General features: G+C 41.2%; 1 protein-coding gene across 6 annotated transcripts in view; it reads left to right on the top strand.

Annotated features, from left to right (window-relative positions):
- Nucleotides 1–534: 534 nt before the first annotated feature.
- Nucleotides 535–18,974, top strand: part of MARK1 (microtubule affinity regulating kinase 1) — a 63,969-nt gene continuing 45,529 nt past the window's right edge. For all 6 annotated transcript variants that reach the window (XM_068425204.1, XM_068425220.1, XM_068425197.1 and 3 more), the window contains exon 1: nt 535–671. In XM_068425204.1, coding sequence (XP_068281305.1) covers nt 621–671 — 51 coding nt within the window. In that variant the 5' untranslated portion in view covers nt 535–620. The remainder of the gene's footprint in view (nt 672–18,974) is intronic.

The raw sequence follows: 18,974 nt of genomic DNA, 5'->3' as shown, positions 1-18,974 counted from the left end.
GCACACCTGCCCCGGCCCACTTCACCCCGCGCCCGGGCCCGGACCCGGACCCAGCCGGCAGGGACCAGGGCGGCGCCCCCCATGACGGGCCGCGGCGGCAGGGACGGTGGCGCCGGCGGAGGCCGCCCGCCCGCCCGCGTTTGCCGCGCCCGCCCGCACCGCCCGGCGCTTCCTGCGGCGCGGGGCGGTGGAGCCTGGCCGGTGGGGCCGGGCCCAGCGCGGCGGGGCGGGGGCGGGGAGGAGGAGGGGAGGGGAGAGACGGGGAAGGGAGCGCGGGGCAGAGGCGGCAGGAGGAGGAGTCGGTGCTGCCGCCGGATGCTGCGAGGAGGTGCCGCGGCCCCCCTGCGCTGCCGGCCGCTCACCTGAGCGGGCAGGAGGGAGGAGCCGGCGGCCGAGCTGCGCGGAACCCGGCGGCAGCGAGGCGGGCGGAGGGTCGGCCGGGCGGGCGAGGCCATGGCGCCGGGTGCCTAGCGGGGCCGGCAGCGCGGCAGGAGGCCCGCGACCCGCCGTCTGCGCCTGGCTGCCGGCGGGGGCGGCCGACGGCCTCCGCCGCGGCCTAGGAGAGCGGGCGGCCTTCCCCTCAGCGCGCCGAGCGCGGCGCCGCCGCCGCGGCCCACAAGATGTCCACTCGGACGCCGCTGCCCACCGTCAACGAGCGGGACACGGAGAACGTGAGTGCCGCGCCGGGCCTCTCCCTCCGCCGCGCCCCTTCCCCCGTCCGCCGCCCCCTCCGCTGCCGCCTCTCCTCGGCACCTGGCGGCGGCCCGGCCTGTCCTGCCGCCCAGGCCAGGTGCCCGAGGGGTGGGCGGACCGCGGCCGTCCCCTCGCCCGACGGGCCGGGCGCTCCCCAGCGCCGGGCCGGCACCGCCGGCTGCCCGCGCCTCAGGCTCCTCCATGCGGCGCTGCCGGGGCGGGTCCGGCGCGCTGGGCTCCACGTCGCCCCAGCCCGCCTGCGGCCCCGGGCCTCCCGCAGGGTCGGCGGGCAGCTGCCGCTCCGCACGGCGGCCCGGCACTCCCGTCCGCGCGTTGTTGGGCCGGGCCGGGCCGGGCCGGGCTGCCCTTATATGTACTTGGCTGGAGCTGGCGGCTGTAGGCGCACACAGGCAGTTGGCTTCGGTCCCCCGCTGGGGAGAGGCTTTTGGCCCCCGTGGGCTGCAGGCCGGGCTGCCCGGCCTCCACCCGTCCCCCACAGCGGGCACCCCTGCACCTGGGTCGGGGCACCCACTCGTGGGCTTTCTAACTGCCTGGCACTCGGCCCTGTCTCGCCTTCTGGGATTGAGCCGTACTTGCTCTTTGTTTCGTTTGCACCTCGAAGATGGTCCCCAGCGCTGCTGTTACTGTATTCCTTCCTCTGTTCTGCTTTGTGTTGCATCTGAGGCAGGCTGTCATCCTGTCCTTGGTACATCCCGAGTTGATTGTTTGTATCTTCCTTTGTGCTCTGTTTAAACATCTTTGCGCTCTTCCTCTGCTCCGCCCGGACTTGATGGAGTAGAAGCATAGTGGTGTTCTGCGCTGTGGTGGTCTTCCCATGGAAAATAACCAGTCTTGGTTACGATAGAACGTGTACCTGAGAAATCTTAAAATCCTGGACCATATCTGGTCCTGTCCATCGGTGATGATTATTTAAATAGGCTGTAGTGTGCGAGGTGTGAATTTTTCGTCTTAGGTGAGGAGACCAATATTGAAAGAGGTATGTTTGGAATGTGTGCTAGATATCATTATTTGCCTTTGGGAAGGTGGCAGAAGGTGCAGGAGGGAAGAAGGAGTCATACAAAATTTAACACATGTAGTTGCACCCAACTTCTAGTTGGGTGGAAACTGATCGGTAAGAAATGAAGAAAGATGGCCTGGTGGGTTGAAATGGGTTGAAGAAGATGCTTGTTTGTGTTGCATCAATCCGTAGAGGTTCTGGCCAACAGTAGGAGCTCATAATGTTTGTTACTGTACAAGCCAAAGCAGCAGTGTCTGCTGAATAGTGAATTATATGAAATGAAAAGTGAATATGAGAAAAGGGTTTGGAAGACAAAAGTAACAGAAAAGAGATAATACAGTTAAAGAAGTGAAACCCTAGCTTGGTGACTTATTTATAATGAACTTTTATTATCAGTCGCTCAGTGGAAGTTTAATTGATATAGCAATGTCAGTGTGGTTACTAGTTAAAGCTTAAAGAAAGTAGATGCATTTGGTCTGTCCTTACTCTTCAGGAACTGATGTCCTGTATTAGTGTCAGAATGAAGCAAGTCCTTGAGATGAAAATCAAAGTTTAGATTTAATTAAATGACAAAGTCCAGGTTTGAGTGATACATATTACTTATGAGTCTCTGTTTCAAATGTATATAGGAATGTAGATGAGAGATAGATGACAGGAAGAGATAAGAAATATTTATGCATATATCCAGTAATATAGCGCATAAGACTTGCAAAGTACATTTACACAAGGCAAATGGAAGTATTCTCGAATGTCATCAACTTCTATAGAATGAAACTTCAATTAAAGTCTTAGTAGTTAGAAAATATTATGCTACTTTTGAATGCTCTAGTTTGACACCTAGAGATAGGTAAGGATTATTTTTTTATTATTATTACAGAGAGTGCATTTGGTATCTTAAAAAAACCAGGTTTGTACAGGATATCAAAATACTCAAAATTGCACATTTGCTCCTGAAAATCTTGGTATAAGTCTGTAACCTAATACTAATGAATATAGTCCTCCAGTCAGATAAACAATAAAGAGCCATGCAGTAGTACGTTCCAAAATCTGCACAAAGTGATTCTAGTGCTGCCATTAGTATGGTGTCTGCTGGGTTTTGTAGCAGAGATCTCAAGAGGTTGTTGCTTCAGCCCTTTGGGGAGCTTTGGGAAGCCCTCTTTGCTACCCGTGGTCTCCCTTACATAAGACCTTTTGCTAAAGCGGCTAATGTGGGATGGAGGAGGAGGAGGTGGTCCATTGCTGACTTCCGGAAGAGCAGCATTCCTTGATTTAAAATGGATTCTATCAGGGTGAGGTGAGACTCTTAATTTACTTTTAATTTGCTTCCTCCTGCTAGTAAACACTAATGGACTGGGGAAGTGTTTATGCTGATGGGTCTTGACGCACAAAGTTTAGCTAATAAGCTCTGGGTAACTGAGGTGGTAGGAAGTTGCAACTAAAGGGAGAAGTTGTTGGAAAGAGTGAGGAGTTAAAGAGCAGTGTGTGAGTGGTTTTGGCATGGTAAATAAATCCATCTTTGTAGTGCATATTTCCAGTTCCGGAGTACCTATATTATCAAAGCTCTCGCAAGTTCTGCAGCTAATGGTGATCGTCAGGAGAGCGCTCTTTTCTTCTGTCTCATGCACGTGGCCATCTCGGCAATGTTGCTCCATTGTGTGACTCTCGAGGGACAGACTGTAGCTCTGTATCCCGGAGAAAGCTCTTCGATGGTTCTGAGTACAAACCTACATATGCGTCCAGCTGTGCTTTGCACGTGGCGTGAGGTCGTTACATGAAATCATGGGGAGCTACCCTACCACCGCCACCCCCTGTCTCTTGGCAGCTGCTTTCAGTGCTCTTTAAAAGAGAAAATAAAAAAAATTTCAACGTATGCTTTTCTCAGTGAGTATACAAGCACGTGTTCTGTCATTCGGAAAGTAGTATTGTAATAATTGGATGTAGCACCTATCATAAGAAGATGCATTCCTTGAGGAATTATGGGAGTTCTTGGTGGGATGGGTGAAAAACATGCATATTTCCGTAATTCTTTGTGCCTTTTATCCCACAGTGCCTTTTGAAAATAGTCTAGAAGGGATAAGATCATGCAAATTACTTGATAAGGTCTTATCAGAGAGCTGGAGTGAAAGGTACAGGGGCCGCCGACAATGGACAAACAACAGGTGGAGGGAAAGCAGTGGTTGTGAAACAGTCAGTGTGTGTATAACTGATAGGTCTGTGTTATAGAAATTCACACCCCTTTTTTTTTTTTTTCTTTTTGCTGTTCTTTACATCTCCCAGTGCTATGTTTAACTTTTCTAGCATATGTCCGTAAATATTTTTCATTGGAAATGTTACTTCTCTTTCATGAAAGCTATGTTTAAGAAAACAAAATAGAATATGATTGTCAAACACTTATTCCTATTGAATGTTTTTTTGGGAAACTTGGGGAAATTAATGGGTGGAGGCAGTACAGTAAAGATTATTTTCATGCCTATTACCGGATTTATTTTTTTCAAGTGAGGGTTAAGAGTAGTATTCAACATAACTTTCCTGTGTTTTGATTTTGTGCACGTAACTATTCACAGCTTCCTCTTGATACATTTTACGTAGGCTGTGGTAGGTAATGTTTCAGTGCATTCAAACACTTGCAGTTGGGGTTAGTTTGGGTGAACTGAGCTTCCCACCTCTGCTGAGGCTGGAGGAGGAGAGGGACAGGAATCAAAAGCCTAGAGCTAGAGTAGCTCTCCTGTTTTCATAGAGTTGGTATTAATTGAGGAAAGAGGGACTTCTATGTTTTTCCCTTCATATTGTATTGTATCATGTCATTAAATGGGGAAATGGTTTTCCTGAATTAAGGCAAAAGAAAAGAAATACATCGGTAATATATTCTCTTAAATGTTTTTGGAGAGCTCTCTATAAGAAAAGACTCATAGAGATTGAACAGTCAGCTGCATACTACTTTCTCTAGTAAAATTAATAAAAATAAGAATGCTGTAGTTTGCTTTTTCTGTTGTAAGGACCTCTTAGTCTGGCATAAGAATACATACATTTTTTTCCTAGAGTAAGTGCAATTTAATCTTTTGAAGGTATTATTTGTGAAGGTATTACTATTTGTGTTGTGGTGTCACCCATCTGGCTAAGTTTTAAGGTATTATTTTGCTTTGTACTTTTCAGACACATAAAAGTTGGTTAATTCTGCTGCAGAGATCTTGCACGTTTATGGGGGAAGAAGGAACAAAGAAGGCAGGAGTGCTGGATGATAACACTGGCCAGAGTCAAGGAGGAATGTGGGAATCGTGGTTTGTCTTACCTAGCCAGTGCCGTATGAGAATGATTGAGATGTCATGGCAGAGGGAGTTTTAAGGAAGGATAATACAGTGACCTATGATCATGTGACTTGCTTCATTATCATACAAATAATTATAATTTTGACACATGCATACCCATTTGCAGGCTAGCGAGGGAGGGGTGATGTCTCGGATGTCGGCTGAAGAGGGTGTGGTTTTAAGCATGACTTTCTGATAGGGGAGGCTACTAGACAGCTGCATTTTAAAGAGGAAAAAAAATGAACAGGGCAAGAGATAAGAGGATGGAATGGAGTGGTCAGGTTAGAGTAATAATAATTATATTATGTTTAATTTCTTTCTGTTTTTTTTTTTTTTTTTTTTCCTTCTGGATTTGCTTTTGCACAATAAGAACACATGGTTTTGATTTGGACAGAGGGGGTGTGGGAGAAAGTATCTTGACAAGAATTCTTTCGTTCAGTGCCTTAAGCAGAAGAATGGCCTAGTTTCCAAGCGTTATGGGTTCAGGAGTACAGCTGTATCTTTCTTATCCACAGGAGATGGGCTTTAGCAAAGTGGAGAATGCCTGTGTTTTTTCCTTGTAAGATTATTTTCCTTGATCATAAATACACTATTAGGTCATACGTTTGTTTGAATGGTAAGAACAGAGTATGTTCTCCTAATGTTATTTTGAAAGTTTCTGTTTTCTCTGTGCAGACCTTTTGTTTGTTTGTTTGCTTCAGGTCTTGAGCAAGCTCCTACATTGTGGGGAAAAACCCATGTTTAGCTAGAGCATTACCCATGGAGAGAGCAAGGTTCATTTTGTTATGAAGTATGTTATCCATTTTGAAGTTAACCTTCTATGTGAATTGTAGAGAGCCATGGGACAGGTGATATAGATGTGTAGTTTCATTTTCCTTCTGTAAAGAGGAATATTTTGGAACAAATGAGTGAAAATGTAGCTTCACGCTTCAGTGTTCTTTCTAGGCGTTGTAAAAGAGTATATAGCATTGAAGTTCAGAAAGAGTTAATGCAGTTTTCATTGTGCTACTTGTTTCATTTCATACTTGATGGGGTTTTTGAGGTTCGTAGGTAAACAAACTTAGATTGTTTGTGGTTGGCGTTCTGAAAACTGTACTTACATGGTCAGTGGAGTTAAAACACTGAACTAGAATAAGGAGATTGTGTTCCATGGACCCTTGTTGTCGGTGGAGTCTCTGATCATGCAGGCTTACTGTTCATATTAATATAGCTTTTTTAATTTTCTAACTCTGCACTTAAAATGTTTTAATCATCAGTAAAAGCAGGATATTTTTTTTCCCCGTGGCACCCAATTATATTTGGAAACTAATGCTTCTACTATAAATGTCGTAAGTTTCTACCATCACAATTGCTGCTGTTTAGCAGAGGGAGCTCCTGCTAACTTCTAATCGTTATCAATAGCTTAAACACAGAAAAAGTGTAATTTCACTTTTAAGTGATGATACAGTGATTTCTGTAAAATTATGTTCTCGATCAGTGGTTTGTATTTACACTTGCAGAGGTTTTTTTCTTGTTCTCAGAATTTAGTATAGACCTACCCTTAATATCTTACTGATGTCTGAGAGAGAATTTTAAACACTGTTTTCCAGTAGAGTAGATTCATTGAGAAACTATTCTGTAAAAAGGAGAGACAATTTTACAATTAATGTGGAGTTAGAAATGTGTGGTGCAATTAAAGCCCTAAGAGAGATTTCTCACAAACTGGCCTACTAACAACTTCAGAGTTCGAGCAAATTTTTCAAATGTCAGAGAGAAAGCATTTTATTGCTTCTGTTTAGATATTATCTTTTACTAGCTTCAACCTTAAATATACTCCTTGTAAGTTACTGCAGACAGTAACATGTTTCAAACTTAGCTTATTTGTGTTGTGGTCGTGACACAATCTATTAGGTTTTTTGTTGTTGGAAACACAATGTTTGCTTTTTGTGGTTTGGGTTTTGTTTAAATCTTTCTGGAATTTCGAATCACAAAAATTATTTTTTTTTTATGATTTCATAGTTTTTTCTGGGTCTTCGTTCTCGAATGTTTACTCCCCTCTAGGTAGTGGTAAATTAAGTAGAAATGTTCTCCACAGTTGAATATTTCTGAAAACAACTATGAAAGCAGGAAAGTTCCATAGAAACATTCACATCGTTCAGTGTAATAAATATAATGCAACTGAATCGGAGTTTTCATAAGCTCTTTCTCCACATCAACTACCAAGCCTGTTTAATTGTTAACATTTTTCTACCTTTTTCACATTCTAAATTAACATTTTTTTTTGTATTCTCTCTGCTCAGTGCTAAACTGAGCTTTAAATTAGGACAGTTGTATTTCATCAAGAAAGGAAATTTCTCCCTTTTTTTTTTGTTTTTCTGTGAATAACTTAACAAAATAGTAAAATCGGAGGATTGCTGAGATCTCAGGGTCAGTTTAAGACTTCATAGCTGTATGTGATGATCCAACTTAGACAGTTTTGGTGAGCATCCTAGCAAATCTGAGGTAAAAAATTTCAAGAGGATAAGATGGTCCTTGTACTTAAGGCAGATTTCCCTGTGATTGTTTCATCTTTTTTCTAAGTAGTGACCAAACATACTATAGCTATCATGGTAAAATAGTTCAAGGCAGAAGCATTGGAAAGTACTCTCTGTGCTTATCATAATGCTGCTTCTTTTTGAACTGAGATGGCAGTTGAAAATATCGTTTGGTTGGATGTTTTGGGGGGATTTTTTTTTTCAGATCAGCATTTTGTCAGGGGTTTCTTTATGTGTGCTTTCAAAGAAAGCACCAACTTATGCTGAAAGACGTATGTTCACAGTCATAGAAAGTGTCTGCACAGTTAAATTCGTCTGGGCTACAATTAACCTTTAAAGCAATGAATTGGACGTGCTCATGGAGCAGTGGCACAGCTTAGGCTGTAATGATCGATCAATAGAGTGTATTTACGTAAAACCCAAAAGTGCAGGTTTTGTGTGTGTCTCTGTAGAATGGAAGATCATTATGTTATTCTAAAATTATCCGTCTTATCAGGACAGCTGATTGACAGCCACTTTACATCACTTAAATCATTGTGGAAAAAAGGCTCTCTTCTGCTGGAATGAATGCATTGTTTGTGTGTTTTCAAGTTCTCATATTGTGTTGTTTGTTGTATATGGATCCAGGAAAAAGTAATTTTCCTTCTTTTATCTTGCTATTCCTATGCTTGTGGGACACCTTAGGTGTAGGCTGTGGGTGTCACAATGAGAAGTGGTCTGCACTCCGCCTGTTTAGTTAGCATTAACGTGGCTTACGGTCAAGATGATTTTTGTAAAGGCTCCTGATGAGATGTTCAAGATTTAAGTGCTCAGTACCAATGACTCCTGGCCCTTTGTGTGCAAACTATTTCCAGTTTGCAATGTTTTATAAAAATGTGAGATGTTATAGAGACCTGCATTCATAATACAGTAATACAACCTGTTTTGAAAAAAAGGGATATTTTTTTTTCACACTTACATTCTTCAAAAGACTGGCATTATATCACAAAGAGGACTTTTGGTTACAGGAAGCTTTAGCTAGTTTAATTGTTTTAATTTCCAAGCTGTCTACCAAATCTAAAGAAGCACTTGTAAAAAAAATGAACGGTAAAATATTCTTTAAATTGTTCAGTCATTTTGAATGTCCAGTAAGTGTAATACCCTGATGTGTGTGTTCATAGTCCTAATGATTTCTCAGGTAAGGATTGATGAACAAAGTTGAGTTATATTGAGGAGAGAACGAAACGTGTTCATGACTTCAGATCGGTGTCTGCCTTGTTCACCATGACTGTAGAGGTGTGTTGTCAGTAAGCAGAATAATAATTCTGTTTTACATTTAAACATGTGGCCTGTAGAATTCACAGAAGTAGAAAAATGTTAATCATGTTAATCAGAGCAGAGAATGGTATCAAAACTTATGATATATTTTAATTGATTAAGCATAAAGAGCTTTGCCCAATTGTGTTGCAGAACTGTATTTTAAACATACATAGTTGTCATATTGATAGCTTGAATAGTAAGACAGAACTTTATTTCACCTCTCATGAAAGCACTTGTGAACATCGATGTTCGCATAGCTGAACATACAGAGCTACTGGATAGCCCATGGCAGTCTTTTGCAAGAACAGATAATGATAATATTACTGGTGACAGTGTCTAATTGGTTTTGTATTATAAAGTAATAGTAGTGCATGATAACTTTTAAAATCTCAAGCAGAGACAAAATTAGGCAAGGTTGTTAGAGAGAAGTGATATCTTTCATTAGACAGATGTGGTTGGAGAAAATAGATTAGATTTGGATAGATTAGGCTCAAGCAGGGCTTGCTGAAAAGGCTCCTGCCCAAGGCTAACCTCGTGGTAAAACCTGTAGTGCCTCTGTTCCACCGTGCTTCTGTAGGAGGACCACGCCTTACTCATGGTGCAGTAAAACGCTCATCTTCTTGTAAGTGGAGGCACAGCCTTAGTCACTGCGATAGAGTGCTATTTTCAGCTCTCTTGGAAGCTTTCCTCCCGGCTTCCTCCTTTCCCTACTATTGGTTCTTATCTTTTCCATCTTAATACAATACTTAGAAAGAAAGTAAAAGAAAAATAATGTAAAACGTCTTCTACTTGTCTCCACGCAGACCCCTTTTTCAGAGGGGAAAAGGCCATTTATTTGTAATCTTAATGTTAAATGTTATCACATAGACCATTTTTCTTATTTAGTCCCTCAAATATTTGACCAATTTCATTTTAAACCTGGTGATAGTATATAACCTGCCATCACAGCAGCTTTATCCTTACATATTTCCCAGTATCTATCTTTCTGAAATTCCATTTAGCCATGTTCATTAAGTTGCCGGCCATTTAATACCTGTAATTTCCTATCTTATCACATTCTTGCCCCCCACCTTGTTTTCCCCCACATTTTGCTTACCAATGTGCTTTTGTGCTTGAGCTTGCGTACTTATTGCCAACTTCCTTGTGCTTCTCACTCTTTCTGGGACCTTTTCCAGTTTTGCTCATTTAATGACATAAGCAAATCCAATACAAAGCTTTACTAAAGCTACGTAGTTGTGGCTCCTGTTTATCCTTCAAGTAATATCCCCTTGTATGAATCCCAAGGAGCATTTTAGTATATGAAAATCTCTGAAATGTAAAGCTAAAGGGAGTGAAGAAATGCTTTGCTGTGGATGGGTTGGGGGGAGTTGTTTCTGTTTTCAGGGCTCTTGAAATTATTAGCAAAAAGGATTGTTACAACTTTAAATACTCATAGCCAGTTAGACTGTATTTTCCTCACTCTGCATTTTCTTCCCTCCACCCTAGTAAAGTTACTGTGCTTTCTTCTCTCAGATAACAGCAGAGAGTTACCAAAGCTTTATAATGATTACTTAGAAAGGACATTCAATTTTATAAAGTTCTTTGTAGAGAGGGGGTTTCTTTATAAATTTGATACATACGCGAGGAATTTAATGTGCAAGAATTGCAGAGTTAGGGAAGCAAAGTGTAAGGCATACTGCAGTACGTGTAGCAGCAGTGTAAATTACTTGTGCTTAAATAGTAAATATCTGAAATTCCTTTTCTGAGTGCATGCTTGGCTTCAGTTGTAGCCAATATCTTTCTGAATCTTAGATGTTTCTGACATTACTTAAAATAAGCAGAGGCATAGCTCAAAAATTCAGAGAATCTCGCACGTTAGGAGTCGTCTGATTTTTGCCATGGAAATTACCTTAGCCTGTTAAATGCTACGTTGAGCTCTTACAGAGGATATGGTTGTTTTCCACAAATGGATTACATGTGTAATGTATTTACTCATATCTCTGTTCCAGATAATATTATCGATTGAAGGTAATAGAATTCTTTAAAGCATTTGGGTTTTTGTTTAGTATTTTTTTTCCAGCAGTAATCAGATTTTTTCCCCCCTGCAATTATTACAGTATGACTGTCTACTACTGGTTAAAAAAAATCAGGAAAATATCATTACTTGGTGAAGGACTAAAATAGTCTTTTCTCCTCAAGATCAGACTCCAGAAGGAGTAACAGTTGTAATCATTCAGTACAATGAGATGTATACAGAAAATATGAATAATACTGTCTCTGAGTAGTCTTTACCAGGCATCCCTATATATAATAGCTTTTCAAATTTGCTTTTCTTAATTTGATATTAAATGAACAAGACTGGCTGCTTTTTAGAGTTCTTTCTTCCAGTGATGGACATAAGTTGCACATGAACAAAGAAAATTTATGAAAGCACTTCACAATGAAACTCTTGCTCCATCTACTGCATAGTCCAGAGAAATCTTACCTACAGAAAGTTGGTATGAGCAATGAGGGACGATCTAATATAGATGCTGGAATTAGTTAAGAGAAGACATAATTATTGGAGAACGTGTGTCTACAGCAGTGTTTGTAGACAGGCTAGGGGAAATCTAATCCCTCAACCTTTGCAAAGCAAAGTAGACTGATAAAAACTGCATTTAAATGTCCTTTTTAAGAAAGCTATTCTGTCTTATCCAGTTATTGCAGAAGTATAGTGCTCATATCAAAATCAAACTTGATGTTTTCTAAGTACTATAAGATAAAATATTGATAGTTACTGATGCTGTTGTTGTTGTTATTTTTTTATGTGTGTGACCTTTTGTGAAACTTTGTGTTTTGGTATTGTCCACAAACTTTTTTCAATGTTACTTGTTCAGTCCATTTCCCAGTGGTATGTAATATTTTGTTTAAATAGAATTATCTTCAAAGTGAGTGTCAAGCCTTCTGGAGTAGCATAGAAGAGACAAACTGGACTTTTGTATCCATTTGTTTGTTTTTGTTTCCTCCACATAATAATTACAAACCTGAAGAAGCTGAATTAAATATAGCACTTGACTATTAGGCTTAAGTTATTATTATAAAGTGAAATATTAATGGTCCATGAGCCATTTTCCTAATATTGTCTTGATTTAATTGAAGATATTTCTAAGACTAGCTCAGTGGATGACAAACAGAAAAAAATAAGAAAGAAAAGTGGGAGACCGTCAAGTATATTGGCAGGTAGTACAGTTATATTATATTGAAGTTAAGTTTGCCTCCAGATAATTTTTGAGAAAGGGTAGAAAGCTGTGCCTGATTTCAGGTCAGCTGTTGGGTGGTAGGAAGATTAGATAGAAAATGGATAGATTCTTTGTTAGCTGCTTGATGAAACAAGAAAGGTATTTAACGCAATAGCTCTCATCCCTTGGGATTGGAAGGGTTCTAGTTAGTTTGGTAAATTAAGGAAAAAAATTACAGACAGAGTTCCCAATGAGCCTGTGATAATTTAGGGATCGCAGCATTGCATAAGGGGATATATTATCATCTCTCCTACAGTGCTGTGGCTTTCCTCATCTCTTAAGAGGCAAGGAGCATCTTAGGACTGTGGGTGGGAGAGGGACCCTTGGCAGGTTGATGGTGGAAGAGAATGTAACATTGCTGTCTGACCCATCCTGAGACTTGGAATAGTTCAGTGATGTCCACTTGAAATCTGCATAAGGATGAATCTCCTTTAAGGTTTTGAGGATGGATTCCCGGTTGCTGGTGGGGAGATTGATAGTCCCTGTCACCTGCTGACATTGTCCTCAGGTTCCCATGACTTTCTGCTTTCCTGACTTTCCATTTCTTAAGACTGAATCAAATTAGTTCCTGTTTTAATGTGAGACGGCATCTGATTAGGTAAGCCACCTCAATTGGGGATTTTCAGACTGTAAGACATGTTGCTCTGGTGTTATCCAAACTGTTTCAATGTCCAGCTCAGGACAGAACCAAGAGCTGGCACTGCTAATGGTGGGCTGGAGGCCACCATTGCTGCTACTGGTTATTTGCTGTACCTCACCATCTAGATGAAGTCTGGAAATGCCTGACACTGACAGCTTACAGGCTGGGGTACTGTCTAAAGACCATAGCTGGTGATCAGGGATTCCTCACCCACTGATTGTCAAGGACTCAAGAGAGAAAGTTGTACTTTTTTTTTTTTTTTTTTTTTTTACCTTTTTTCTTGCTGTTGGATTGACTTCTTGTTCTAATGACTGTATTCATTTTCAATACATGCTAGTTTTTGTTCAGCCCTTTTATCGTAGCTTCTTTGGCTTGTATTCTTAAGCTTTAGCCATATATATACATGTACATTATTTCTTCCACATTTTCTTACCTTTTTAGTTCAATGGGCTGGGTAAATCCAGCATCTGTTGTTTTTTAATATTTTGTTTGCATCCTGTGATGTTTTCCCTTTCGCTGCCTTTACTGACTTATGTAACATGGACTATTTAATTTGTTTTGTTGGTTCTTTCTTGTGCTTGGCTTTTACATCTCAGCTATACTCACATACGATTTGTTTGTGGTTTGAATTCAGTACATTGACAAGTATCTGTGGTATATGTGTGATTGTCAATTTTCATTATCTACAGTATTACTGTATCTGCCAGTTTAAAGCATATAAAAAAATTTTTTTTCTATCTATATTACATACTTTGCAAAATCTTTGAGGAATATTGCTGCTGTTTGCTTTTATTTTCTTTTTTCAATTTAGCTTCCTAGTTGCATATATTTCTGAAGTGCTAAATTATGGTAGTTTGTGATCATAAATAATTGAAGCCCAAAGATTAAAATAGGTGTTTGCACGAGTTTAGAAACAAGGGGCTCTAAGGAGATTGTAGCCTGAGCTCTGTGTAGAGCGCACTCTTTGATCGTAAGATACGAGCTGGTCCAAGGGGCATACAGTGTTTGGATAGCTTCAAGTTAAGCGTAAATCTGTGCAAGGTTGGGAATATATTTGCTAAGTTGAAATGCGGTGTAGCATTATCCACATGAAGGTAAATAGTTGCTACAGCCCAACTGAGGACATTTTATTTGATCTGTTAATTAACACTTACATGAAAAACAGGGTAGAGAACACTCAGCAGAAGACTGTCTTCAGTTTGCTTTGTTTTTTTTTTCTTTGAGTTCACCGTGTCCCACTGTACCAGCTGTCTTGGATACATCATTATAATCTTGCTCTATGTGTAAAACATGGTTTACGCTTTCGGAAGACCGACTAAGTTTAGTGGTGTCCGTATAACTTTATCTGCAGCTCCTACCATCAGATCAGACTGCTAGACTGTTCTCGGTAGATAGAACCATGGTAACTGAATGCTGCTTGACTGTAGGCTCATTGGTAGAAGTGTCCTACGCCGTCTAAGGTGCTTCCTTCTCTTAGGAAGGAGACTGGTTTTCCTGTGCCAAAATATGCGTTACTCCTCAAAGTCAACCTTTGTATCAATGCTTATGAAAAAAATATACCTGCAAAATGCTGAGTCTGATTATGTTCTGGCTTAAATATTAAAACTGCATCTCCTTGGCAGATGGGGTCCCGTAGGTGCTCTGCACTTCAGTCTTCTGAGGCAAGACTTGTTAATGACATCAGAAGGCCTTGCTGCAGAGAGATGGACCAGAAAATATTATCAAGCCTTGAAGCTGAAGAAACTAAGCTAGTATGCTCTAGTGCAAGAGGCCATGAAAGTGCTCTCCAGGTCAGGAAGGATTCCCTGCCCCTGCCCTGAAGACTGCAGCTTCTGTGGACAGACATGAGATAGGCCCTATTAATCTGCTGTAGGTCCATGCATTTTTTTTCCTCTTCTAATTCTCAGAATTAGCTGGTTGCCCAACTACTTCTAGATACATTTGTGTTGTATGCACTGTATTGTATGAAGGGAAATATTAAGATGAGTTTCCATAGCCTTTAGATGAGACTTCCAAGATCCCTAAAACGTATCTGTCAAAAGAATATTGGAAAATTCTTCTGAATATTGGGTAACTTAATTTGAAACATAGCTTGACATGATCCTCAAACATTGCAGAGTCCTGCACTGCCCGTACAGTTTCTTTTCTAGGACACATGTGCATCAATTAGTGTGTATTGCTATCAGGTTGGATATTTTAATTGGTCATCTCATCACTTTTTAGAAGCAGGCTTTACTTCAGAAAGTTAATAAGACCTTGAGGTAAAATAGTCTTCAAAATAAGATGGTAATCTGTCTTGATGGATTCATCATTGGATCCATTGGATGAATCCAGTAATGGGGATGTAAAGACTTTAGAGATACTGTCCAGCTTGCTAAAGGAGTAACTTAATTTTCTCTTTTATGTAGCAGAAATGTTAAGGGTGCTTTGCCCATGCATGTCGCTCCTAAAGGGTAGCTTCTTAAGCTGGCATTGTGTGCTCTGTCTCACACACCCAGTGCAGGTAAAAACAAATAAGCAAGCCTACTTATTTGGTTATGGGATTTCTTTTGTTTGGTTTGGGGTTTTTTTTGTTTTTTCTTCCCAGTCCTTCTGTTTTTTTAACCTTGTTGTGAAATGGGAATTAGAATCTCCTAGCTAAAGTTTCACTACTGGTGTCCCTCTGGATTATCAAGAAAAGTGGTGTGATCAGTTTTCTTTTCCATGTTGTTTCTGTCCAGACAGTGTGATTCCACAAGAGCTTAACATGGAGCTAATGTGGCCCCGTCTTCCCGGTGCTGGGTGTTACCCTTCCTCCTTGGGCCTGCGCCAATGCTTGGGAAACTGTCTGGGGGTACATGTGCTCAGGGAGCTGGAGGTTACCCTGGCAGAAGAGTTGCTAAGTTTTGTCTGCCTTGGCTACCTGTGTTGGCTCTTTGTCCTGCTGCCCCAGTTGTAATGTGGTTCTGAGTGGGTGCGGGCATGCGAGCAGTGTTGGGTCAGCTTCAGCAGCTATCATGCCACATGTGGACTCTTCCAGAGTTCTTTTAGATATGTAATGGGCAAGGAAAAAATTCCCATCTCATAAACTTTGAGAGAAAGAATGAGTTGGGATTCAGAGCCTGGTCCCAATTAGCTGCATGTATGCTTTCCTTCTGTAGAAAGAACCTCAGCTGGCCCAGAAGCCTGTTGTTTGATCGTGTCAGAGACACTTAGCGCTATAATCTGGTTGCTCTTTTGTGAGTAAACCTTGCCTCTTGCTGCTGTTTTCATCTGGAGGCAAGCCTCAGGTTTCCAGATTGTAGTCTGTAGACTGTAGAAACAGCCCTTTCCCCTCAGTTTTGAGGTTTGATATTAAAGCATTTTCCACTTCTTGTACTGCTACAAACGTTTGAGAAGCTCCACGTGCTTGACATGATCCTGAACCGTAAGTTGTTTCATGTCTCTTCTCCTGCCTTTCATCAGGCCTGTTGAAAAATGACCTGGCTGCATCATTTATAAGTGCAATAAAAACTCCTGCCAGTTTCCTTTGCCAGAAGTTTCGCTTTCTGGGTGTGTTCCTGTTCTTGTTTGTTTGGTTCAATTAACGACCAACATTAGCATTTTGTTTTCTTTTTGTTTTACTGAGGGTTCTTGAGCAAACTGTGAGTGCCGTGGCATTCAGCAGTAGTGCCCTGTAGCTGCCTGCATCTCCGGGTGCCGGCAGGTTGTCCTGGGTGAGCTGGGAACGCTTGCTGGGAGCTCTGTGCTGGCAGGTTTGAAGAACTCATGAAATAAGTCAAAAAAGACTGGCGAGGTTAAAGTGATCACCTCCTGAGGAGAGTGCAATGGCTCGCAAGAAATGTCGTAAGAACTCTGTCTGTGTGAAGGGCAGTGTTTAAATGTGTCCAGGAGGCTGCAGCAGGAGTAGCCTTTCTCCTTCCTTCCCTCTCCCATAAGTGCTTTTCTTCAAAAATGTGGGTTCATGTTAGGTTTTATGGGTGAGGGACGTTAACTGTTTTATTTTGACAAGATAGGAAATGTTTTACTCTTTTGCATGGTAGGGCTGGCTGTAGCTTCTAGAACTGTACCAAATGACAAATGAAAATGAGTACGGATAAGAGGATTTTAGGAAAAACTCTTTTTTTTCTTTTCTTCCCCTTCCCCTCGGTTCCACCTGTGGTTTTACTGCAGCAGCTTTTAGCCGGCTTGTCTCAGTTTTCACTGGGACTACAGCGAGGGTTCAGTTTTGTCGTAGCAATTAATGGAGATGATATGACTGTCCTGAATTAGCCCTGGAAAATCTTGTTTGTGTGTTTGGGATGAGTCAGGAAGGAAAGTGCCAGGTTGAAATAACTGTGCCAATTCTGAGTGAAATGGAACAAAGGCAGGAAGGTCCTGTTCTTCTGCACCTGCACGCCTGGCTGAGCTTGAGGGCTTTGGGCCCATGGAAAGGAGGAAGCATGTTAGCTGAGTTCAGGTTACAAGACCTGATTTAATGCTATGAAGATATTTGTTTTTCTGAAATGTTTTGACCAGCTTCTCAGGGGAGAATTTTTTTTTTTATCCTTTGAATAAAAAATATCTGTGATTCCATGTGATAACGAACTCCACCCTTCCATATGACCTTACTGCTGTGTTTAATAAATAAATGAATAAATAATTGGGAGCAAGCTTGCTACAACATGGACAGGATTTATGCCAGGTTAGTGTCACTGTATGAAAATTACAAGTATTCTGAAGAACCTTGTATATGAACTTTTGAAACTCGTCTTAGCTGTGTATGGTGCTGCACTGGTAGATCATGGGCTCTGTTTTCTATCCTAGATTGCTTCAAGTATGGAGCTGGAAACATTGCATCCTGTGTAGTTAGTGATTAGAGATGCAGTTCTGTCTTGAAGTTGGCAAACTTATTTCTGATATGTCTCAGAAAGCTATGCTGAGCACTTAACAAACAAACAAAAAACCCAAACAAAACAAAAAACCCCACCAAAACTTCTGAGGGCCTTAGATACCATAGTCACAAGCACAGGATAAGATTTACTCAATGCTCAGTGCAAGTTTACCGATCACCAGCATATATGTATGCTTTTGGAAAGGAATCTTTATTGTGTATTGACATTAAGGGGTTGTATTTCACCTTGCAATACAAATGTTTTACTGTTAGCTTTGAAGTTGCTTTTTTTGAAATACAAAATATTACAATTGGGAAGAAAAGGAAAGAGATACAAAAAAAGAGTGAGGGAAAGTTATTTTGTATAGTATCTCACTTGATACTATATATCGAACTCCATGCTTATAGTTTGCATTTTTTTAAAAAGTTTTATATAAAATGCTTTTCAGAGTTGCAGCATCAGTTAATGAAATGTTTCCATATGCTTGACTGAGGCCAGCTTTATTCAAAATCATTGTTTCTTATTGGTGATAGCTTCAAGCTCTTTCAGAAGTTCGTGCCTGGAATTCCTGCATATTATGCAAATCTGATATAAACAGAAAGATGCACATGCATGTGTTTGATTATTTTTCTTTGTGCAATTCTGGAAAACGTGTGTGAGCAGGCTCGGGGCATAGGTACAAGTTAAAGACCAACATCACGATTTTGTCTGATTCTCTTCTGTCTCTGCCGTGCATTGACCTTGGCATCTCATTTAAAATCTGTATATACTTTTTCCCTCGCTGTGTGTGTTTGTGTGTTTCTTGGGATTTTCTGAGCTGAGTCCTGCATATTATCCTCTTTCAGTGGAGTAGGTTGGTTGCTTTGGGTTTTGGGCCTTTTTAAATAAGGCAGTTTTTATCGTGCATTCCCAATCTAGTATACATTTAATTGCTGATAAGAAATTATGAAAAGAATCATGTGTGCATACATTCAGTCTTTTTAATTGCCCCCTCCAAAGCAATTTTTCACGTGTCTGAGATGTATGAAAAATTAGAGTAGACAGTGCTCTATTAATGTTTTGATTCTGATCAGAGGTGCTTTAGTAATTGTAGTATGATGCAACGGGTACATGTGGCAAGAGTAGGCTGTGGTTTTGTGCAGATGGGAGGTTTACCTGGAAGAGGAATGAATCCCTGTCTTCTGGCACTAGCTGATGGATCAGGTACTATCATCTTGTGCAGTTCGGAGTTGTACCATGCTGCATACCTGTAAACCTGGACCTCTGAGTGCTCTTGGTATGTGATGCAGAACAATTTCTGTTGGTTTCTACATTGAAGTTTCAGAAAAATTGTACTCTTCTAGTTTAGTTTGATTCTTACTTCAGCAAAAGAAAGACTTGCTTGAGGTGGTTTGCT

This window comes from Nyctibius grandis, chromosome 1 (genome assembly GCF_013368605.1).
Source record: "Nyctibius grandis isolate bNycGra1 chromosome 1, bNycGra1.pri, whole genome shotgun sequence".
NCBI lineage: Eukaryota > Metazoa > Chordata > Aves > Nyctibiiformes > Nyctibiidae > Nyctibius > Nyctibius grandis.
The sequence above is the reverse complement of the archived record's forward strand: the minus strand, read 5'-3'. Positions and strand labels throughout refer to the sequence as shown.